The sequence below is a fragment of the Mastigoproctus giganteus genome, chromosome 10 (genome assembly GCF_048544385.1).
Source record: "Mastigoproctus giganteus isolate SK-2022 chromosome 10, ASM4854438v1, whole genome shotgun sequence".
NCBI lineage: Eukaryota > Metazoa > Arthropoda > Arachnida > Uropygi > Thelyphonidae > Mastigoproctus > Mastigoproctus giganteus.
The window spans coordinates 27617092-27635235 of NC_143584.1; the positions used below are offsets into that span (position 1 = coordinate 27617092).

The following is an 18144-nucleotide window of genomic DNA, read 5'->3' on the forward strand; positions in this document are numbered from 1 at the left end:
CCATCAGTATGGTTTTCTAAAGCCCAGATCATCAGAAGAAGAAGCAAATATTCATAAGACTTTCATTTGGAATGAATATGGAGCAATAATATGGTCTGTACACAGAGATAGCATTTCAGTGACTTGGCTACATGGCATTTTGCAAGATCTTTATGATTCTGGCTTGAGAAATCACCCATTGCACCTAGTACAAAAATTTCTAGGCTGTAGAACCTTTGATGTCCTGTTTCCACGCAGCAACTTACTAAAAATTTGCAAATTGAAATGTTTATTTTTTTTTATTTATGTATTTTTTGTTATTTTGATATATTATATACATTACAATAAAATGTTAATATTATTGATTGATTTATTTTAATTTAAAGCTAACTCTGTATTATTACTGTGTAAAAAATTTAACAGAAATTTTCTTAATATGTCTTTTTTTTTTTGTGGGTTGCAAATTGCGTTGTGGATACAAACAATGCAGTTTGGTTTGAGTGCAGTTCCAGTTGTTTGTTTGTTTGTTATTTGGTTTTTAGGAGCATTAGCAACTAAGGCCATATTGCTCCGGGGATTTGTGGTGGTCATTCCCTGACCTTTCCGCATCCTCTGTATTTGGTGGTCACGGGTTCGAACCCCAGTCTAATCAAGAAGTGTGTGTTACGCACTACTGCTGCCCACCTGGCTACAGAGGAACCTAGTTCCAGTTACTGCAGGTTGGGTGTGGGTCTAATGCAATGCACCTATGCAAAACTCTAGCTGTGGCTCATTTCATTCTTGCCATCCCTGCTAGCAGTGTAGCCAGTGAAAGACATTTTTCTGTAATAGGATTTCTCAACCAAGAAAGGAGGACTCAGTTGAACCCGTAAACTGTTAATGATGCCCTCTTTCTGCACAGCAATTTAACAAATGTGTAAAGTTAATGCTGTTATATACAATATTGTTGATCCAGTGATTTATTGCATTATTATTGATATATAAAAAAATTAAGACAAATTTTATTGGATGTGGGTGCAAACTGCGGTTTGGGTTTAGACAGTGGACCCACTCAAGACTCAGTGGCATGATACCTGACAAGTACAAATTCTGCATTTGTTTAAAGTTTCAGGCTGGTTGTTATTCCTCTCTCATTAGGTCAATAAATATCTATTGCCTTACCCCAGTTGCTTTTGAAAGATTTATTATTGTGTTCACAGCATAAAGATGATAATGCCCAGGGACTCACATCTGGTGAGTATAACTTGGCACACCCAGGGCCCTGAGCTGGATATCATCCTTCTCTTTCTTGGTGAGTCCCTTCTACTTTTGACTCTCTCTCTCTCTCTCTCTCTCTCTCAGGGTAAATCGGGAATATTTTATTTTATTTATTTATTATTTTTTTTTTTTTGGCTGGTGCAGCATAAGCCTTAGGCTTCCTTGCACCATATAGCTAATAATAATAATAATAATAATAACAACACGAAACCTGGTATTCTCTCAAAATGGCCACTGCTCTGCAAGAAGAAACATACATAATATTAGTAGTAGTAGTGATGCAAGAAGGCAAGCTTATATAGCATAAACAAAAAAAAACCAGTTCACCCATCCATATCCTCCAAGATTGTCTCGTTCTCTGTTGAATTTATTCAACCTATCCACTTCCACAACAACAGATGTAAGCCTGTTCCAACCATCAACCATCCTGGCTGGCTGAAGGCAAACTTCCATACATCTATCATACAGCCATCCTTCCTCAACTTGAATTTATGCCCCCTCATGTGTGTAGTCTCAGCAAGTGGAAGAGTACCATTAACATTCAGTTTACTCAATCCGTTCAAGGCTTTAAGCACCTCACTCATTCAGATCTCCCTACAGGTGCCTGGTCTCAAGATGCTGAAATTTGCAGAAATTAAACCTTTCTAGGTAAGAGCACCTTTTTGTTTCCCTTCTCTGCACCCATTCCAGCAGATCTACATCCTTTCTAAAGTGAGGTCTCCAGACCTGTACACTGTACTCAAGATGTAGCCTAATCATGGCCAAAGGATAATCACTTCATTATCCCTACTAGCAAAGTTTTCATATATCATTAACAAAATCCCATGAGGTTTCCTGGCAGCAGTGGTGTATTCGGGCCAGAACGTACTGGAACATTGTTCCGGTACTTTTTTCTAAATATCATAATAGAAAATCATTAAATTTATACATCTAATATTATGAAACAATGGCATAATCAAAGGGGAAGGATAAATATCTATTTTACCCATTGCTACTAAAAATATATATTAATAGTAATAGATATCTTTAAAAAGTTATTTAAAAACTAAAATATAAATTTTGCAATGAAACTTGAACGTTTCTTACTAAAGTACAAGGTGTTAGATAAAGAGATCCAATGAATGATATATACTGTGATGCGTGCGAACGCTGCATTTTGATTAACCATGAGCTGAACGCTAGAACTGGTTGTTCTATGAACCATGAGTCTTAAGTCTGATTCAGTTACTGTACAGTCAATGTGTATTATCATATAGTGCTCTGCGGAACGAGCATTCTAGTACTATTTTTTTATGACGAGCTTTCCAGTACTATTTTTTTTAGAATATACTTCTGCTTGGCAGTATGTCTGCACTGCTCAGAGAATTTCATGTCTGACTGCACAGTTACCCCCAGGTCTTTTTCATTCTCCACTACTCTGAATGTAATACCACACAGTTGATAAGTTACTCTAGGATTTCTACTACCCATATGCAGTACCTTGCATTTGTCAATGATAAACTTCAACTGCCATTTCTCAGCCCATCAACCAAATTTTCCTAGATCTTGTTGCAGTACCTAACCCTGATGATTGTCGTTAACCATTCTGATAATCTTCATGTAATCGGTAAACTTAGACATCAAGCCTGTTTACCTTCATCAGTATCATTGTTAAATATTGAAAACAACAGTGGATCCAGCACCAAGTGGAAATCACTGTAAACTTTGGTATACGTATCACAGTCATTAGGCCTATAATACATACTCTCAATTTTGCTTTCTCAGTGCCTATAATACATTCATACTCTCAATTTTGCTTTCTCAGTGCCTAAATTACACAAAACTGACTCAACATTGCATTTCATCACCCAAGTCAACTTGATGCACAGCGTTGGATTTAATTTCAAATTTGGCAAGCTGTGATGGTGAAAATTTGAAATAAGCCTGAAAATGGAAGTAAATAATAGTATTGAAACTACATGAGTTTTTAAATTTTTTAATATATATTTAAACTTGGAAAGTTACATACAATAAGCATTGCAGTGCACTAAGAAAAGTTATAACTATTGACATTGTTTAAACAAAATTCCAAAAAAAAAAAAAAAAAAAAATAGAAGAAAAAAAGTGGCAAAACGTTTTACAAAAATTAAAAAGGAAACAGGCACCTGTCTGGTGACCAACCACCATTTTTGCTACAGATGGCAGCACTGCTACTGCCAGATTAAACTTCTAAACACTAGAAACTCTTTAAAATAATAACTCATGCAGTTGTTTTATAGGTCCATCTTCTACCATTTTCACAGTTATTTTCAGTTTCCTGAGTTTGAAATTATCCCCCTCAGGTGCTTAATCTGAGCAAGAGGAAGAATCCCATCAGCATTGAGTTTGCTCAAACCATTCAAAGCCCTATATACCTCAATCAGATCACCTTGCAGGTGCCTGGTCTCCAGACACTGCAATTTGCAGAACTTAAGCCTTTCTTGGTAAGAGCAATCACTTTGTAACAGCAGCTCTATATCCTTTCAAAAATGAGGCCTCCAGATGCATATGCAGTACTCAAGGTGTGACCTGACCATTGCCTAAAACAAGGAGATAATCACCTCCTTATCCCTGCTAGCAAAATTCCTGTATATCATTGACAAGACCTCATGACCTGCTCTGTCAGCCTGTCTGCACTGTTCAAAAAACTTCGTATCTGACTGCACAGTTACCCGCAGGTTTTTTTCATTCACCACTTCTCTGAGTATAGTACCAAAGTTGGTATGTTACTCTGATGTTATTGCTACCCATATGCAGTACTTTGAATTTGTCAATGTTAAACTTCAGTTGAAACCTCTTAGCCCATCTGCCCAACTTTTCTAGTTCCTGTTGCACTGGAGGACTGTCATTACTGTCAATAAAAACTAAAAACCCTGCCAACCTTTGTATCATCTGCAAACTTGGATATTAAGCCTGATATACCTTCATCAATATCATTGATAAATATAGAAAACAACAATTAGCCCAACACCAAACCTTGGGGGACTCCACTACTGACATTAGTCCACAAAGAGCAGTGTCCATTGATTACCACTCTCTGTCTTCTCCCACTCAACCATCCCTTTATACATAGCAGCAACTTGCCCTTAATGCCATGCTGCTCCAGTTTGTATAGCAGTCTTCCATGTGCAAACAGTATCAAAAGCTTTCCTGAAGTATAGGATATCAAAATTATTTTTTTAATACAATTCCTTTGTGACGACATGGTATATATCCAATAAAATTGGTCTGACAAGACTTCCCCTTAACCAGTAACTGCATTATTTTCCACAGAACAGAACAGAAGTTAAACAGATCTTTAATTACTCGTATCACCCTTTGTGAATTGGTGATATATATGCACATCTCCAGTCTGTGGGGACCTTTCCTGAATCCAGGGATGGTCCCATAATTATGGCTAAGGATTTGCATACTTTCTTTGCTGCCTCCTTTAATATAACTGGATAGATCCCATGCACCCCAGGTGCTCTTCTTATGTCTAACTTCAACAATTTCTCCTCCACTTTGCTCTCAGTTATTAAAAAATCATTTAGCTCCTGTTAGAGTTTGATAAGCTTCTGGTCTCCACTTCGATACATGATTCCTCACATGTGAATGTAGATGCAAAATACAGTTTGTCAGCTAACTGAGGATCATCAAAATTTGAACCATCGATATCAAGTGGACCAATCTGATTCATCCTCTTCCTTCTAGCATTTATATAAGTAAAGAAGGCTTTGCATCCTTTGCCAAAAATTTCTCATAATCTGCCTTCGCTTGCTTAACCTCCTTTGTGACTTGATTACAGACTAGCTTATATCTACCATAGATTTCTGTTTCATCTGATAATTTATATACATCCCACGCATTTTTCTTCTCTGTCATGACTCTCATTAGTTCATCTGACTTCCATTTAGGCCTAAACCTTGAACAGTATATCTTAGTTGGTATGAAAAGCCTAGTACCTTCCAAGTTTATTTTCTTGAATGCTTTCCATTTAGAATTTGCTGTTAGTAACATCATCTGTTGGTCCCACTGTATAGAATTTAAAATCTCTCCGAGACCACTGTGTCAACTTTATGAAAACAAAAACCCTTCCCTTTACCTCTGATAGTAGTTACATCTTTAAGTAAATCCTACATCAGTACACTGTGATCATTGCCACCAAGTGGTTCCTTTATCTGCTGATTCTTAATGCACGAATAATCTCTGCTGATAATCAGATCAAGGGTATTACTCCCCCTGGTTGCATCTGAAACATGCTGCTGTAGAAAACAAGTATCCAATAAATCCACAAAATTCTTGCTAGTGTGCAAGTGACCAACCCACAAGTTCCAGTCAATATCTGGGAAGTTAAAATATCCCAATATAAGACAATCTGATTTACTGGCTAACTCTATTTCTCTGTAGAGTTGTTTGTTGTACTCATTAGGCCTATAACATACTCCTACCCAGTTTTTTTTTTTTTTTTGCTTTCCCAGTGCTTGTATCACATGAAACTGATTTAACATTGCACTGTTCACACGTGTCACCTGGATGCACTGCCTTATATTTTGTGTTTATTTACTAACAGAATAACCCCTCCTATCCTGTCTATCCTTTCTGTACACATTGTACTCCAAAGATTCCAGTTCTGCATTCCTTATATCTGTGTATCCCAACAATATCCACTTTTGATATCTTGGCCAGCACTTTAAATTCTTCAAATTTATTTACTGTACTTCTAGCATTGTGTACACAGTGTGCCAATTAAATAACGAGACTGATGCTTCTACAAAAAAAAAAAAAAAGAATAACACTAACGGCAAAGTAAGGTTATATATTTTTGAAGTAATCACCTCCGATGTGTACACACTGTTTACATATTTTATACAAGTTTTGAAAACACTTCTGGAACTCCTCTTCTGGTACGTCTTTCTGCTGTTTGGTCACTGCAGCCTGGATGTCCTCTATCGTCCCGTATCATGTTCCTTTCATGGTTGTTTTCATTTTGGGGAACAAAAAGTAATCTGTTCCCCAAAAAGTAAAGGGAGCCAAATCCAAAGACTATGGGGGGGGGGGGGGTTCCAGTTCGATGACTGGAATTGATTTTTTTGCCAAAAACACTCAATGCAACACTTGACTCTCTTTTCTCGTTGCTCGAAACTCAACGTATGCGGTACAAAACATGAACAAATTTTTCTCTTACCCAGATCTTTTAGAATTTCTCATACAGATTCTTCATTGCTACCTATCATCTCAGAAAGCAATCTCATTGAAATTAATCTATCTTCAGTCACAATTTTTTTAACCTTTGTGACAATCTTCAGAATTCATCGGTTGGCCAGGTTGGGATCATTCTCTAACGACTCACATCCTTTACGAAAACAAGAAAACCAGTCAAATACTTTTGGTCAAGACAAACATTCATCAGCATAAACTTTTTTTAAATCATCAAAAGTTTCTGTAGAACTTTTCCCCAATTTACAATAAAATTTGATAATTGCTCTTTGCTCCATTTTCAATTTTCTGATGACATGCACAAAACTACTTACTCTTTCCATCATAAATCACAAACTACTGACTGGACAGGTTTCAACTTGCACTCGTTGGAAACAGCACACTCTAGCGCAGCTTTTCCCAAACTTTTTTAGTCATGGAACACTTTTCATCTCACAATTCACGGATCACTTACGAAACACAAGTTTAGCGGGAGCCAAAGAACTGTGCTAATATTTTTTTACATACGATGATGCACTGTGCATCAGGAGCATCTTTATTTCCAACGCATGAAAGCCGAAATTCCAATAACTGTCATCATACTTTTGTTTTGGTCTTTTATTAGATGGTTCCTGTTTTTTCACTTCTGATTTTTTTAAGAAACAAAAGGCTGCAATTGTTTATCCTCACTTTGAAGTCTGATGATATTGTGTTTGTTTTCATCGACCACAGTTACACTACTAGAAGTACCTTGCTTCTTGTTTTAAAGTTCCTTTTTTTCAATCACAAATCCATGGTCACATATTTTAATAATAATATTTCGAAATACTAATAATTATCAAAAAAAATTCATACAAGGAAGTGAGTTTAGTTATGATATCGGTTTGCTTCCTCCTCTCCTTCATCCCGTGTACTCCTGGCTAAATCGCATATGAATGGCATACTAGATCACCACATTGCTACTTTTTCATGGATGCCATTAGATGTACGCTAATGGTGTTCAACCTTTTGGAAGTGGCGGGCCAATTTGAAAATTTGGTACATGTTGCAGGCCATACAATAGACAAGTCTTACATACCACTTTTAGGCTCGAATTCAGAAGAAGTACCTAAGGGAAACTTTGTTGAGTAAAAACACTTAAAACCAATTGCAGTGTTGTTCCACACAGTTTACTATAATGTGATTCTTTTAATTTTTCTACTTGAAAATATTGCCCTTGAGAGTTGTTTCTGAATTCGACTCCATGTAATAACTTTGTTTTGTAAACCTAGAGATCGTTTAAATTTTAAACTTTAAAAGAACGAAACCAACTGCATTTATAAGCAAATTTTAATACAATACAATAGCAATGAAAGATTCAGTTAATGAGAAAACTGACTCTGTTTATTTTTTACTAATAATTCAATGTCAGGAACTACTTCTGTGGTAGCTAATCGGAGGCAGAGCTTCAGATGATAATCAGTAATTTTTGTCCTCAATTTTGACTTTTGACTTAGTGCTTCATTCTAGAAAAGATCTGTTCACATAAGTACATGCTTCCGAAGAGGGAGAAGATTCTTGCCGCATACATTCTTAAATTGACAAATTTTCCCTTTCTACATATTTTTGGTAAAATTCTAGGAGAGAGACACTCCATCAAATTTCATTTTCAGGTCTGAGTCATATTGAAGGTCAACAATTCCCATTTGGAGGTCCCCTAGAGTCTCCATCACATTCACAGAGAAGGGGTTAGTTACCATGTTCGGGGTCTTTCTTGAGCGCGGAAATCTTGGAATCTCCCTTGGAACTCGGTCTGGAGCTGAGATATTGCAGCCACATATTGAGGAGCATATTTTGCAGACTGCAATTTCAACACTCCTTGGAAATGAGTTAAATTCTGATCTTGAAGTTGGAACTTAAAGAGTTCTAATTTCATCTGAAAAGCTTTGATGTGATTAAACAGGACATGCACCAGTTGATCTTTTGACTAGAGCTTCAAATGAGAAGAAATGTCTGTAAGGAAGGCAAAGTTGGCCAACCACTTTGGATCGTCGAACTCTGATACTGGCTTGCCTTTTGCTGCCATGACTCTTGGATGTCATCTTTCAACTCAAAAATCCTCGTGAGCACTTTTGAATGCCTTAATGAATGGCATTTTGAATGGCACGTCAGAGAAGTAGACAACATCGCCATAATCAGCATCCTATTCCAGCTGTAGAAAATTTTGAAAATGTCGATGATTCAAACTCTTTGTTCGGATGAAATCCACAATGTCTGTGATAAATTTCATGACATTTTCAAAACCAAGAGATTTATAAATGTTCCTGGTGAATGATGCAATGGTAGCTGGTAAATCTGCTAGTATCTATTTCTTGTTTTTTTTTTTTTAAAGTGCTACCAATCCCGCTTTTGTTCCAACCATAGTTGATGCTCCATCCGTGGCCAACCCTGCGAGTTTTTCAAACTGAGGTGATATCTAGCAAGAGTTGTTTTTGTAGCTTACAGAATGTCTGTTCCCTTCGTTGGTTCCTTTCAAGGGGTATAAAGCCAACAGTTCTTCAAAAACTAAGTTTGTTGTCAATCCCATGAATAAAAATAGCCAAACGAGCTGTATCAGTTAAATCAGTGTATTCATCCAATGTCAATGAGTAAAATTGGCATGCTAGCATGTTTGTTTTCAATGTCTCCTTAACATTCAATGCCAGTTCTTCTACTCTACTAGTAACAGTCACTCAAGACAAGCTTATCTTTTTGAAGACATCAGCTTTGTTTGGGCACACAAATTCAACTGCTGCTACAAGGCACTCCTTCACAAATTCTCCATCAGAAAATGGTTTCGACCTTTTGGCAATTTTTTGAGCAATGATATTACTAGCTTTGACATAACTCTCAGCATCCTCTGATACTTTCTTAAAAGCTGATTGTTGTGATTTTGATGATTTTTTGAGAAGGTTCAATTTGTCTGTGCATACCTAACCCTGGAGATTGATGAACTTGGTTGCATGTTTTGTGTCATAATTGTATTCCTTGATAGATGATATTGATTTCTGACATATTAAACAAACAGGCTTTCCATCAGTTTCCACAAAGAAGTATAAATCAGTCCATTTTTCATTGAAATTGTGAACAACTTCACTGTAAACACGTTTTCTGCTGGTACCCACCATTTTGAATTTACTAGGGCCTCTTATTACCGTTGTTACCTTTTTATATAACAAAGGTAATTAAAACTTCACTAAATGATTAAATTCACTTAGCTTTATTTTTGCAACACTCAAACAATGTAATAAAAACTAAAGAATTATTGGCTTAAGGTAAAGAAAGCCCACACAAGAATCATGCAAAAGTTCGATGAAATTTACCGGTAAAAGTACTTTGATGTAATGGCATTTGTATTGTTGCTTGCTCAGTAAACAGATGGTGGGTGTTATCTGTCTGTAGTAGCAGTTGAATCCCAAGGGAGCTTGAAACCCTCCCGAAGTGGAGGGGGTAACCTGACCTTTGTTTTTTAGAATCACTAATTGAATCACGAACAGAGTCATATTGGAAGTTCTAGCATTGTAAAAAATGTTCGTAACCTAGTTTCACCGGTAAACTTTTTCGAAGTCTGCTGTGCTTCTTGTGTGTGGGCTTGCTTTATCTTTGCCTTTTTTTTCTTAATAAACAATTTATCCACTAGTCCACACCAGTAATTCTTAAAAAATAGGTCAGGTTACCCCCCCCTCCACTTTTGGAGGGTTTCAATCTCCCATGGGATTCAATTTTTACTCCTGACCGATAACACCCACTTTATGTTTACTGAGCAATAAACAATACAAATACTGTTACAGCAAAGTACTTTTACCAATAAATTTATTGAACTTTTGCATGCTTCTCATGTGGGCTTTCTTTACCTTCACCGAATTATTAATATTAGTCGTTAATAATAGAAAGTTCAGAAAGAGCACATCATGAGATCAAATTCTAACTGACTGAATGACTAAAATCCAGCAAGCACAACTATATATATACCATGATAGTTTCTAGAAAGGTCCAGAGACTGGAGAATACTTTTCTGGTAAATACTAGAACTAGAAAGTATGCAAAAATGTAGCAGTGCCACCTGTGCGTGCTCGTTGAGAAGCTGAGCTTTCCTGCTTAACTGATAGGTGGCGCAGTAGTTGCTACACTCCATTTTGTGCTATTATATATATATTTTTAAAATATTTTTTGGAAACTTCGTTGTGTTCGTGGGCCACAATTAAGGGTCCGGTGGGGCCACAGTTTGAGCACCTCTGCTCTACGCATACTTCTGTATGTAAAGCCTGCCAAAATAAAGTACCTCTGTGGTACTACGCTGACAGTGGTAGAGAATGAAAGGGATCTGGGGGTGGTTGTGCAGGCAGATATGAAGTTCTCTGAGCAGTGCAGACGGGCTGCAAGAGTAGCTCATGGTCTATTGTCAATGATATATAGGAATTTTTCTAGCAGGGATAAGGAGGTGATTATTCCCTTGTATAAGGCAATGGTCAGGCCACACCTAGAGTACTGTATACAGGTCTGGAGGCCTCATTTCAAGAAGGATGTAGAGCTGCTGGAATGAGTACAGAGAATGGCAACAAGATTAGTGAATGGAACAAAGGGGTGCTCTTACGAAGAAAGGCTTAAGTTTTGCAAATTACAGTGTCTGGAGACTAGGCACCAGCGAGGTGATCTGATAGAGGTGTATAAAGCCTTGAATGGTTTGAGCATGCTCAATGCTGATGGGATTTTTCCTCTCGCTCAGAATATCACCTGAGAGGGCATAAATTCAAATTGAGGAAAGACAGATGTAGGATAGATGTGCGGAAATTTGCCTTTAGCCAGCGGGTGGTTGGTTGGTGGAACAGACTTCCATCCCTTGTCGTGGAAGTTGATAGCCTAAATAAGTTTAAGGCTCAGCTGGACAGGTATTTCGAACGAACAGAGGGGTGAAGTGGAAGTGGTTTCTTTTTTTTTGGCTGATGCTGCATAAGCTTGCTTTCTTGCATCAAATGCCTCTACTAATGCTAATGCTAATGCTAAAGTGTTCCATGGTCTATTTGATTATTAGTCTATGTCAGTATATTGATAACCAAAAAAAATTATGTGAAATATTATAATGATACAAAAGTGGTGTATACTACAAATATGCAAAATTTATTATTATTTTTTAAATTATTAATTATGATTTTTCACGAAACAGTAGTGTTCCGCAGAACACAGTTTGGGAAACGCTGCTGTAGCAGATCTAATCATGTACTATTTTGGCCTCTTACATTAATACTAAATGCAGAGCACATGCTGTCTTGTCATTTAATTGGCACACTGTGTACATGCAAGTATACATGCACCTGTTCTTACTCTTAGTTACCCTAACACAGCCCATGTATTTACTGCTTCAATGATGACTCCCTGCAGTTCTTGAAACCTCCAGCTATATTTCAAGTGTGTATTTGTTTAATTTTTTAATTGATATTCAGTGTGTTATATTAACCTCCTGTAGGCATAATATAATGTTTATTCCCTAGTTATCTTAACTGTTAAAGCACAAAGAGATATTTACAGTAAAAGCCTGTTTATCTGACATACAACCATCCGGAAAATTCAAGCACACATTTCCTTCATGTTATTATACTTCATTCAGTTACCTGGAAAAAATTCAGAACCATCTGGCATTGGTTGGAGTCAGTTTGCGTTTTTATTTCTCAAAATTACTTGTTTTCTCCTAGTAAAAATGTCTCTGTAGAAACTATGAAGGAAAGCATGTTGTTTTTTATTCATTATTGCAAAATATTTTCAGCAAACTTTAAAAATGACTCCTGAAACTAAGCATTAAGAAAAACAGGTCAGTTTGTTTGTCTAACCTAAAGAGTGAAGATCATCAACTTGAGAAAAGTAAAACTCACAGTATGCTGATGAAAATTTTTAATGTCAATTCATAAACAATATACTTATCAAGACACAAAAGGCTCAGATATGGAATTTGCAACCTCTTTTGAGACCAGTAAAGGATTTGAGCACAGGCATACTCTTCATAAGACAAAACATCAGTTACTTGATATGTCTAGACTTCAGAATAATTAAGCCTTTTCTGTAGTTATTAATAACAATAAGTTTGGAACTTTAATTAGATTAGTATTGTCAATGTCTTCAATTAATATGAGTTGAAATGTTATGTCAGTACTTAAACATGCGCCATTGTGATATTTGTTTGTTTTTTATTTTATTTTTTTTTCTAGTTATACAATTGATAGGTCATCCGACAAGAAGAGACAGTTTCGAATTGATCAAAATGGTGTTGTAAGGATTCAAAGAATGTTAGACAGAGAAGAAACACCTCGCCATCAAGTCAAAATTCTTGCCATTGATGATGGTACGACATTTTTTAATAGTCTTTTTGCATTGTTCTTTTTAGTAAGATTTTTCCCTCCCTCAAATTTGCTTTATATTTTAAATTTTATATTTATAATGTAAATTCAGTGTTTGTTTAATTGTTATTAGAAGAGTCATTACAGTAATAGTTGATAAAAAAAAAAAAAGAATTGAAATGGTGTTGATAATTGATGTTTATTTTATACAGGGATTCTCTCTTTAATTTTTATTGTTTTATTTCATTTGTATTTTTATTTTTTATTTTTTTATGTGATCACTCAAAATATCAGCATAGCATTCTTGTTATAGCTCTTTTCAGTTTGTTTTTAAAAAGCTCTAAAGATGCATTCAGAAAGCGATTGTTTCCAAATTTTTATTATGAGGCAGAATTAAGAGAGGAAATATAATATGTAGTCTGTGTAGTCTTCTTGCATCTGTGATTTGTTTTGATAATTCCAAACAAGAAATGTTGTTGAAAGCTATATTATTGTAGGATTGTTTTAAAGAGAGTGTGAAAAAGAACAGAAATCCTTTCAGTAGTTTGGAGTTTTCAGGAAATAAAACTGAAAAATACTTCAAGAAATAGAAATAACAGGAATTAATGAAGAGAAAAAAATTCTCTTCATTAAGTTGAAGGCAGAACTAGACAAACATTTGGGGGTGAATGGATGGGTGAAATGGGAAAGTTTGCCTCTTTGATGCAGAGGCATATGATGCAAGCTTACGTTCTTGCATCATAAGCCTCTGCTAGAACGTAAGCCTGCATCATATGCCTCTGCTAATGGTAATGCTAATTTGATCAATGACATGCCAGTATTTATTCTGTCAGTCTTGATCCACTGGTGATATACTGACTTATGTACCGATATATGGACAAGTTCAGTGGAAAGGTTTGGTGAAACTCAAGAAGTTGCTCTTGACATTTCAGTCTTTTAATTGCATTTTGCACAATGGTCATCTAAATAAACCTCCATCTGATGGTTTTACAACTGTTTTTTGTAATTGCGTATCCGGTTTTCTCTCAGACTTCCCACTGTGAGTGATGGTAGATGGCTCTCTGTCTTTTAACTTCTCCACTAATGCTGGTGTTCCCCAAAGTTCAGTTCTTTATCCCACTCTTTTCCTCTTTGTACATTAATCACCTTCTTACATTGACCAGTAAACCTATCTATAGTTTTGCTGATGATAGCACATTCATTCCACCTTCCAGTCTGAGAAACCTTGCCCTGCACAAACAGCTTCAACTTCTCAAATATCCACTACTAATTCCTTAAATGCTGATCTCCAGGTAATTCTCCAGTGGGATGAAGATAATTTAGCTTATTTCCATGCTTCTAAAACTCAGTTCTGTCTTATATCTCACAAAACGGATTCTTCTGCTTCTCTGCTTATCATTGATGACACTCCGATTTCTTGGCAAGATCATATATTTCAAGTTAATTATTGGTGATTACCCAGATTTCTAATTGCTCTTGGCATAAGCACATTACAAATATTGTTTTCTCTGCATCCAAAAAACTTGGTTTTCTCTTTCTCTCTCACCATTACTTTTCTTCCAAACAGGTGTTTTTTTTTGTTTTTTTTTTGTAGTTGGCGCATCAGCTTCTGTGGCCATAATGCACCTCCCAAGGTTTTTGCAGTACTTTGATCCAAGCCCGAGGTGGGATTCGAACCCGCAACCTTTGGGTTGCTAGGCAGGCACTTTACCTACCTGGCTGGCCCAGTCAGCCCAAACAGGTGTTCACACTGTACAAATCACAAATCCGCTCTACCGTGGAATATTGTCCCCATATCTCGGGTGGTGCCCCAAAACCTCTCTCAGGCTTCTAGGCTCTATTCAAAAGAGGACAATTAGGGTAATTAATTACTCATCTCTCAAGAGAGTCTCTGCACTGTCTGTCTCATAAACATTCTGTTTCTGTTGCATGCCTTTTCTGTAGATACTTTCCATGGGTACTGTTCTTCTGAATTGGCTTCTCTAATTCCCTTTCTCTCTTCAAAAGCAGTCCAAATACATGCCACAACCAGTCAACATCCTTTTACTGTTTAACTTCAAACTTACAGAACCAACTTTTCTTCCTCATTTATTCATTAAACTTCTATTTTCTGGAACAACCTTCCTTCATACATATTTCCTGAAAATTACAATCTACAGAAGTTCAAATTTAATGTCAAAAAATAGCTTCTTTCATCTTCTCTACCTTCAACCCATGCATAGTACTAAGTACTATAGCTTCTGATACTTCTCATGTTTGGGGTTTTTATTAAAAAAAAAATCATAAAAGCTATTAAGTTTTTTATACCGACAAAAAAGATATTATTAAAGGTTTAGATCTAAATGGATTTCAGATGAACTGATAAAAGTAGTGGCAAAAAATTTAAAAAAATATGTGGGATGCACAGAAATTATCAGGGGATATTGGCCTTAAGTTTTATGCATACAGTCGCATATCATTGGAAGGGTCTCATCAAGGAATTGAGTTTGTTATTAACCAGGATTTAATGAGTTAATTTTTGAATACAAAATTAAGTAATTGATGTGTTTGTACAAAGTATTAACTGGCATCGTAAATCAAGATTTTATAAGCCCAGTTGAACTAACAGTGTAATGGATAAAAGAATTTCTTGTATATTTTTATTACTTCAGGTTTGCTTAATTGAATACAGTAGACTCGATTTTCCAGGATAGATGGTAAAAAACAAATCCCAGATAATTGATTTCATGATTAATCCAAAAATACAGAAGTCCATGCCATACGTAAGAGATACGTTCCAGGACTTCTTACTTCGTTGAGTTTTGCGTAACTCGGGAATGACTATATTATTACCGACATATTGCTACTATATTATTATCGACAAATCTGAATTCAGCATAATACTTGTTAATGTTTGACCATTTTCATACATCCTTATTAGTTTAATTTTCTGATCCAAATCGATCGCTTTCCTTTTCTTGATAGATTTACTAGTAGTGCTGTCACTTATTCTCTTAGTCATCACCATGATAACAGTCAAAATGAAATTTTCTGTAAAGAACTTCACAGGGTTTAAGCGAAAACTCACTATTATCACCCCACACAAGCTCACATTTTGCTAAAGCACATTTCTGGAGGTCACTACCATAAAACAATAAAAACAGTTTGCACTTTCCATGTTATTGGGCTTTTCTGTTCATGCATCTAATTATAAACGAGTAGTAAACTCGATCTTATTGCATTTGCAAAAATACCGATAGCTGGAATTCTGTTTTTATGTTATTATGGTGAAATGTTGCCCCTTCACTGAAATCTTCAGTCATATAAAAAAAAAAACCCATAAATAAATTGTAATAATCTTCTCTTCTTTCCTATTTTTTTGCTTGTTACTTTGTATCTCACTTGTGCAATTTGTGCATGCAGTGATTGTTGTTATTAATTGCTTATTTTATTTTTATTTTTAAATTTTACAATCTTAAAAAAAAAATTGAGTGAAAAACAATTTAGGTAAATCCGTTGTTGCGTAAGTCTTATGTATCGAAAAACGTTCAGCAACCTACCTAAAAAAATATGCCGATAGATAAAAAACTTACCATGCAATACTTGCGTGTCCAATACGATGCTTCCCTTTTTCTTTGCGATGTTGATTTTAAGTCTATAGCTTTCCTATATTTTTTACGATGTTGCATATGGTTTGGTCACCAACATTATAATGGTTCATTAGAAATTTAATGAATGCACCGCTTTCAAACTTTTGAATAATTTCTAATTTTTGTTTAATTGAAAGGGCAACTCTTTTGCATTTTCTAAACAAAAAAAAAAAAAAAAATTTAATATAAAATAAATTTCGATATCCCTGACATAAATAACAAAACAAAATTTGTCTTTTTGTGGTGCAATAGAACACAACACACTAAAATAAACTAAACATTTGTTCTGTCTTTTTTTTTCTTTTTTTTTTTTAGTGGTGGGTATGAAGACTGCGGGGTTTGCAAGGTAATAGGTATACTAGTGTCCCAATGACAACTTATAATGCCACTTGTCGCTTATTTATGACTTGCAAAACATCTGTTTATACCTATTCTATTTATTACTTGAATTTTATGATTTCTTGTTGATTTTTTTTATATATATTTGGAATCTTGAAGTGTCCCGGATAATCTGATCCCTGTAAATCGAGAGGCTGCTGTACTAATATAGGCAGTTTTTTCCCTAACTATTCTTTGATTCTTTTGACAAGAAAAATTGGACAATGTGATATAAATGGAAGATTAAAAAAAAAAGCAAGTCATTGCGATGGGAATTTCTGATTAGATAAACTAATCACTGAATGTTAAGCTAGAATCTTATTTTTGACATTTACATTACTCATATCTTAACTTTGTTAATAAAATATTTTTGAACATCTTACTTTATTGAAAGAAATTTGAGAATGTGTGCTGATAATTTTTGGGCATTAATACTAAAGTTTAATTAGTTTAATATTTCTTTTTTAAAAAATACATATGTAAGGTTTTAAATTTAAATCAGGCTTTAAATCTGAGCTGACAGTATGCCTGGTTAGGTCAACTTGTATTTTCCAGTGTTCTACTATTAATTAATTTTTATATGTTACCATGGAAAAAGGCAACAAACACCTGAGACATCTGTTCATCTGTTCTGGTCAGTTAAATTAGTTTAACTCAGCAGTGATGTACTCCCATTTGTAGCAAATATGGTGGTGGTGGGGCACCTGATAGGTGCCATTTTCTTGTTAATTTTTGTACAAACCTTGGACCCCCAGTTTATGATTGGTTCACTGTACGATCAAATCACTTTACGATAGGCTCTCCGTAATAAAATACTGTTCACTATACAGTAAAGTGCCGGTCATTGCGATCATGTTTGCAAATTGAATTTGAATTCTATTAAACTGAAATTCTAATAAGCGAATATAGGAGGAATATTATTCACAGGCTATAAAAGTAAAGATATGAAGCACAAATTTACACTTTATTACCTTACCAATTAATAGTCTGCATGGGTAGCACAATGGTAACATCACTGTCCTCCCCATACACTGCTTCTCCTACCCACCTGGCTACAGAGGCGCATCCCCAGGCGCCTCTGTAGCCAGGTGGGAAGGAGAAGCAGTGCGTAGCACACGCTTCTTGATTACACCGGGTTTCGAGCCCGTCACCACCAAATACGAAGGATGCGGAAAGGTCAGGGATTGACCACCGCATATTCTCGGAGCAATATGGCCTTAGTTGCTAATGCTCCTAAAAACCAAACAACAACAACTCCCCATACCATGTGGAAGAGATCTGAGTTTGAATCCCATCGATGACACAAGGAACTTTAATGGGCTTTTTTCACTCTGTGGCTGAGTAGTTGGTCTCAGGTG

The 18144-nt window shown here is 35.7% G+C and overlaps 1 protein-coding gene across 6 annotated transcripts in view; it reads left to right on the forward strand.

Annotated features, from left to right (window-relative positions):
• Nucleotides 1-18144, forward strand: part of CadN (neural cadherin) — a 1307274-nt gene that overhangs the window by 1144764 nt on the left and 144366 nt on the right. For all 6 annotated transcript variants that reach the window (XM_090383767.1, XM_090383766.1, XM_090383769.1 and 3 more), the window contains one exon: nucleotides 12651-12784. In XM_090383767.1, the coding sequence (XP_090239893.1) occupies nucleotides 12651-12784 (134 nt within the window). The remainder of the gene's footprint in view (nucleotides 1-12650; nucleotides 12785-18144) is intronic.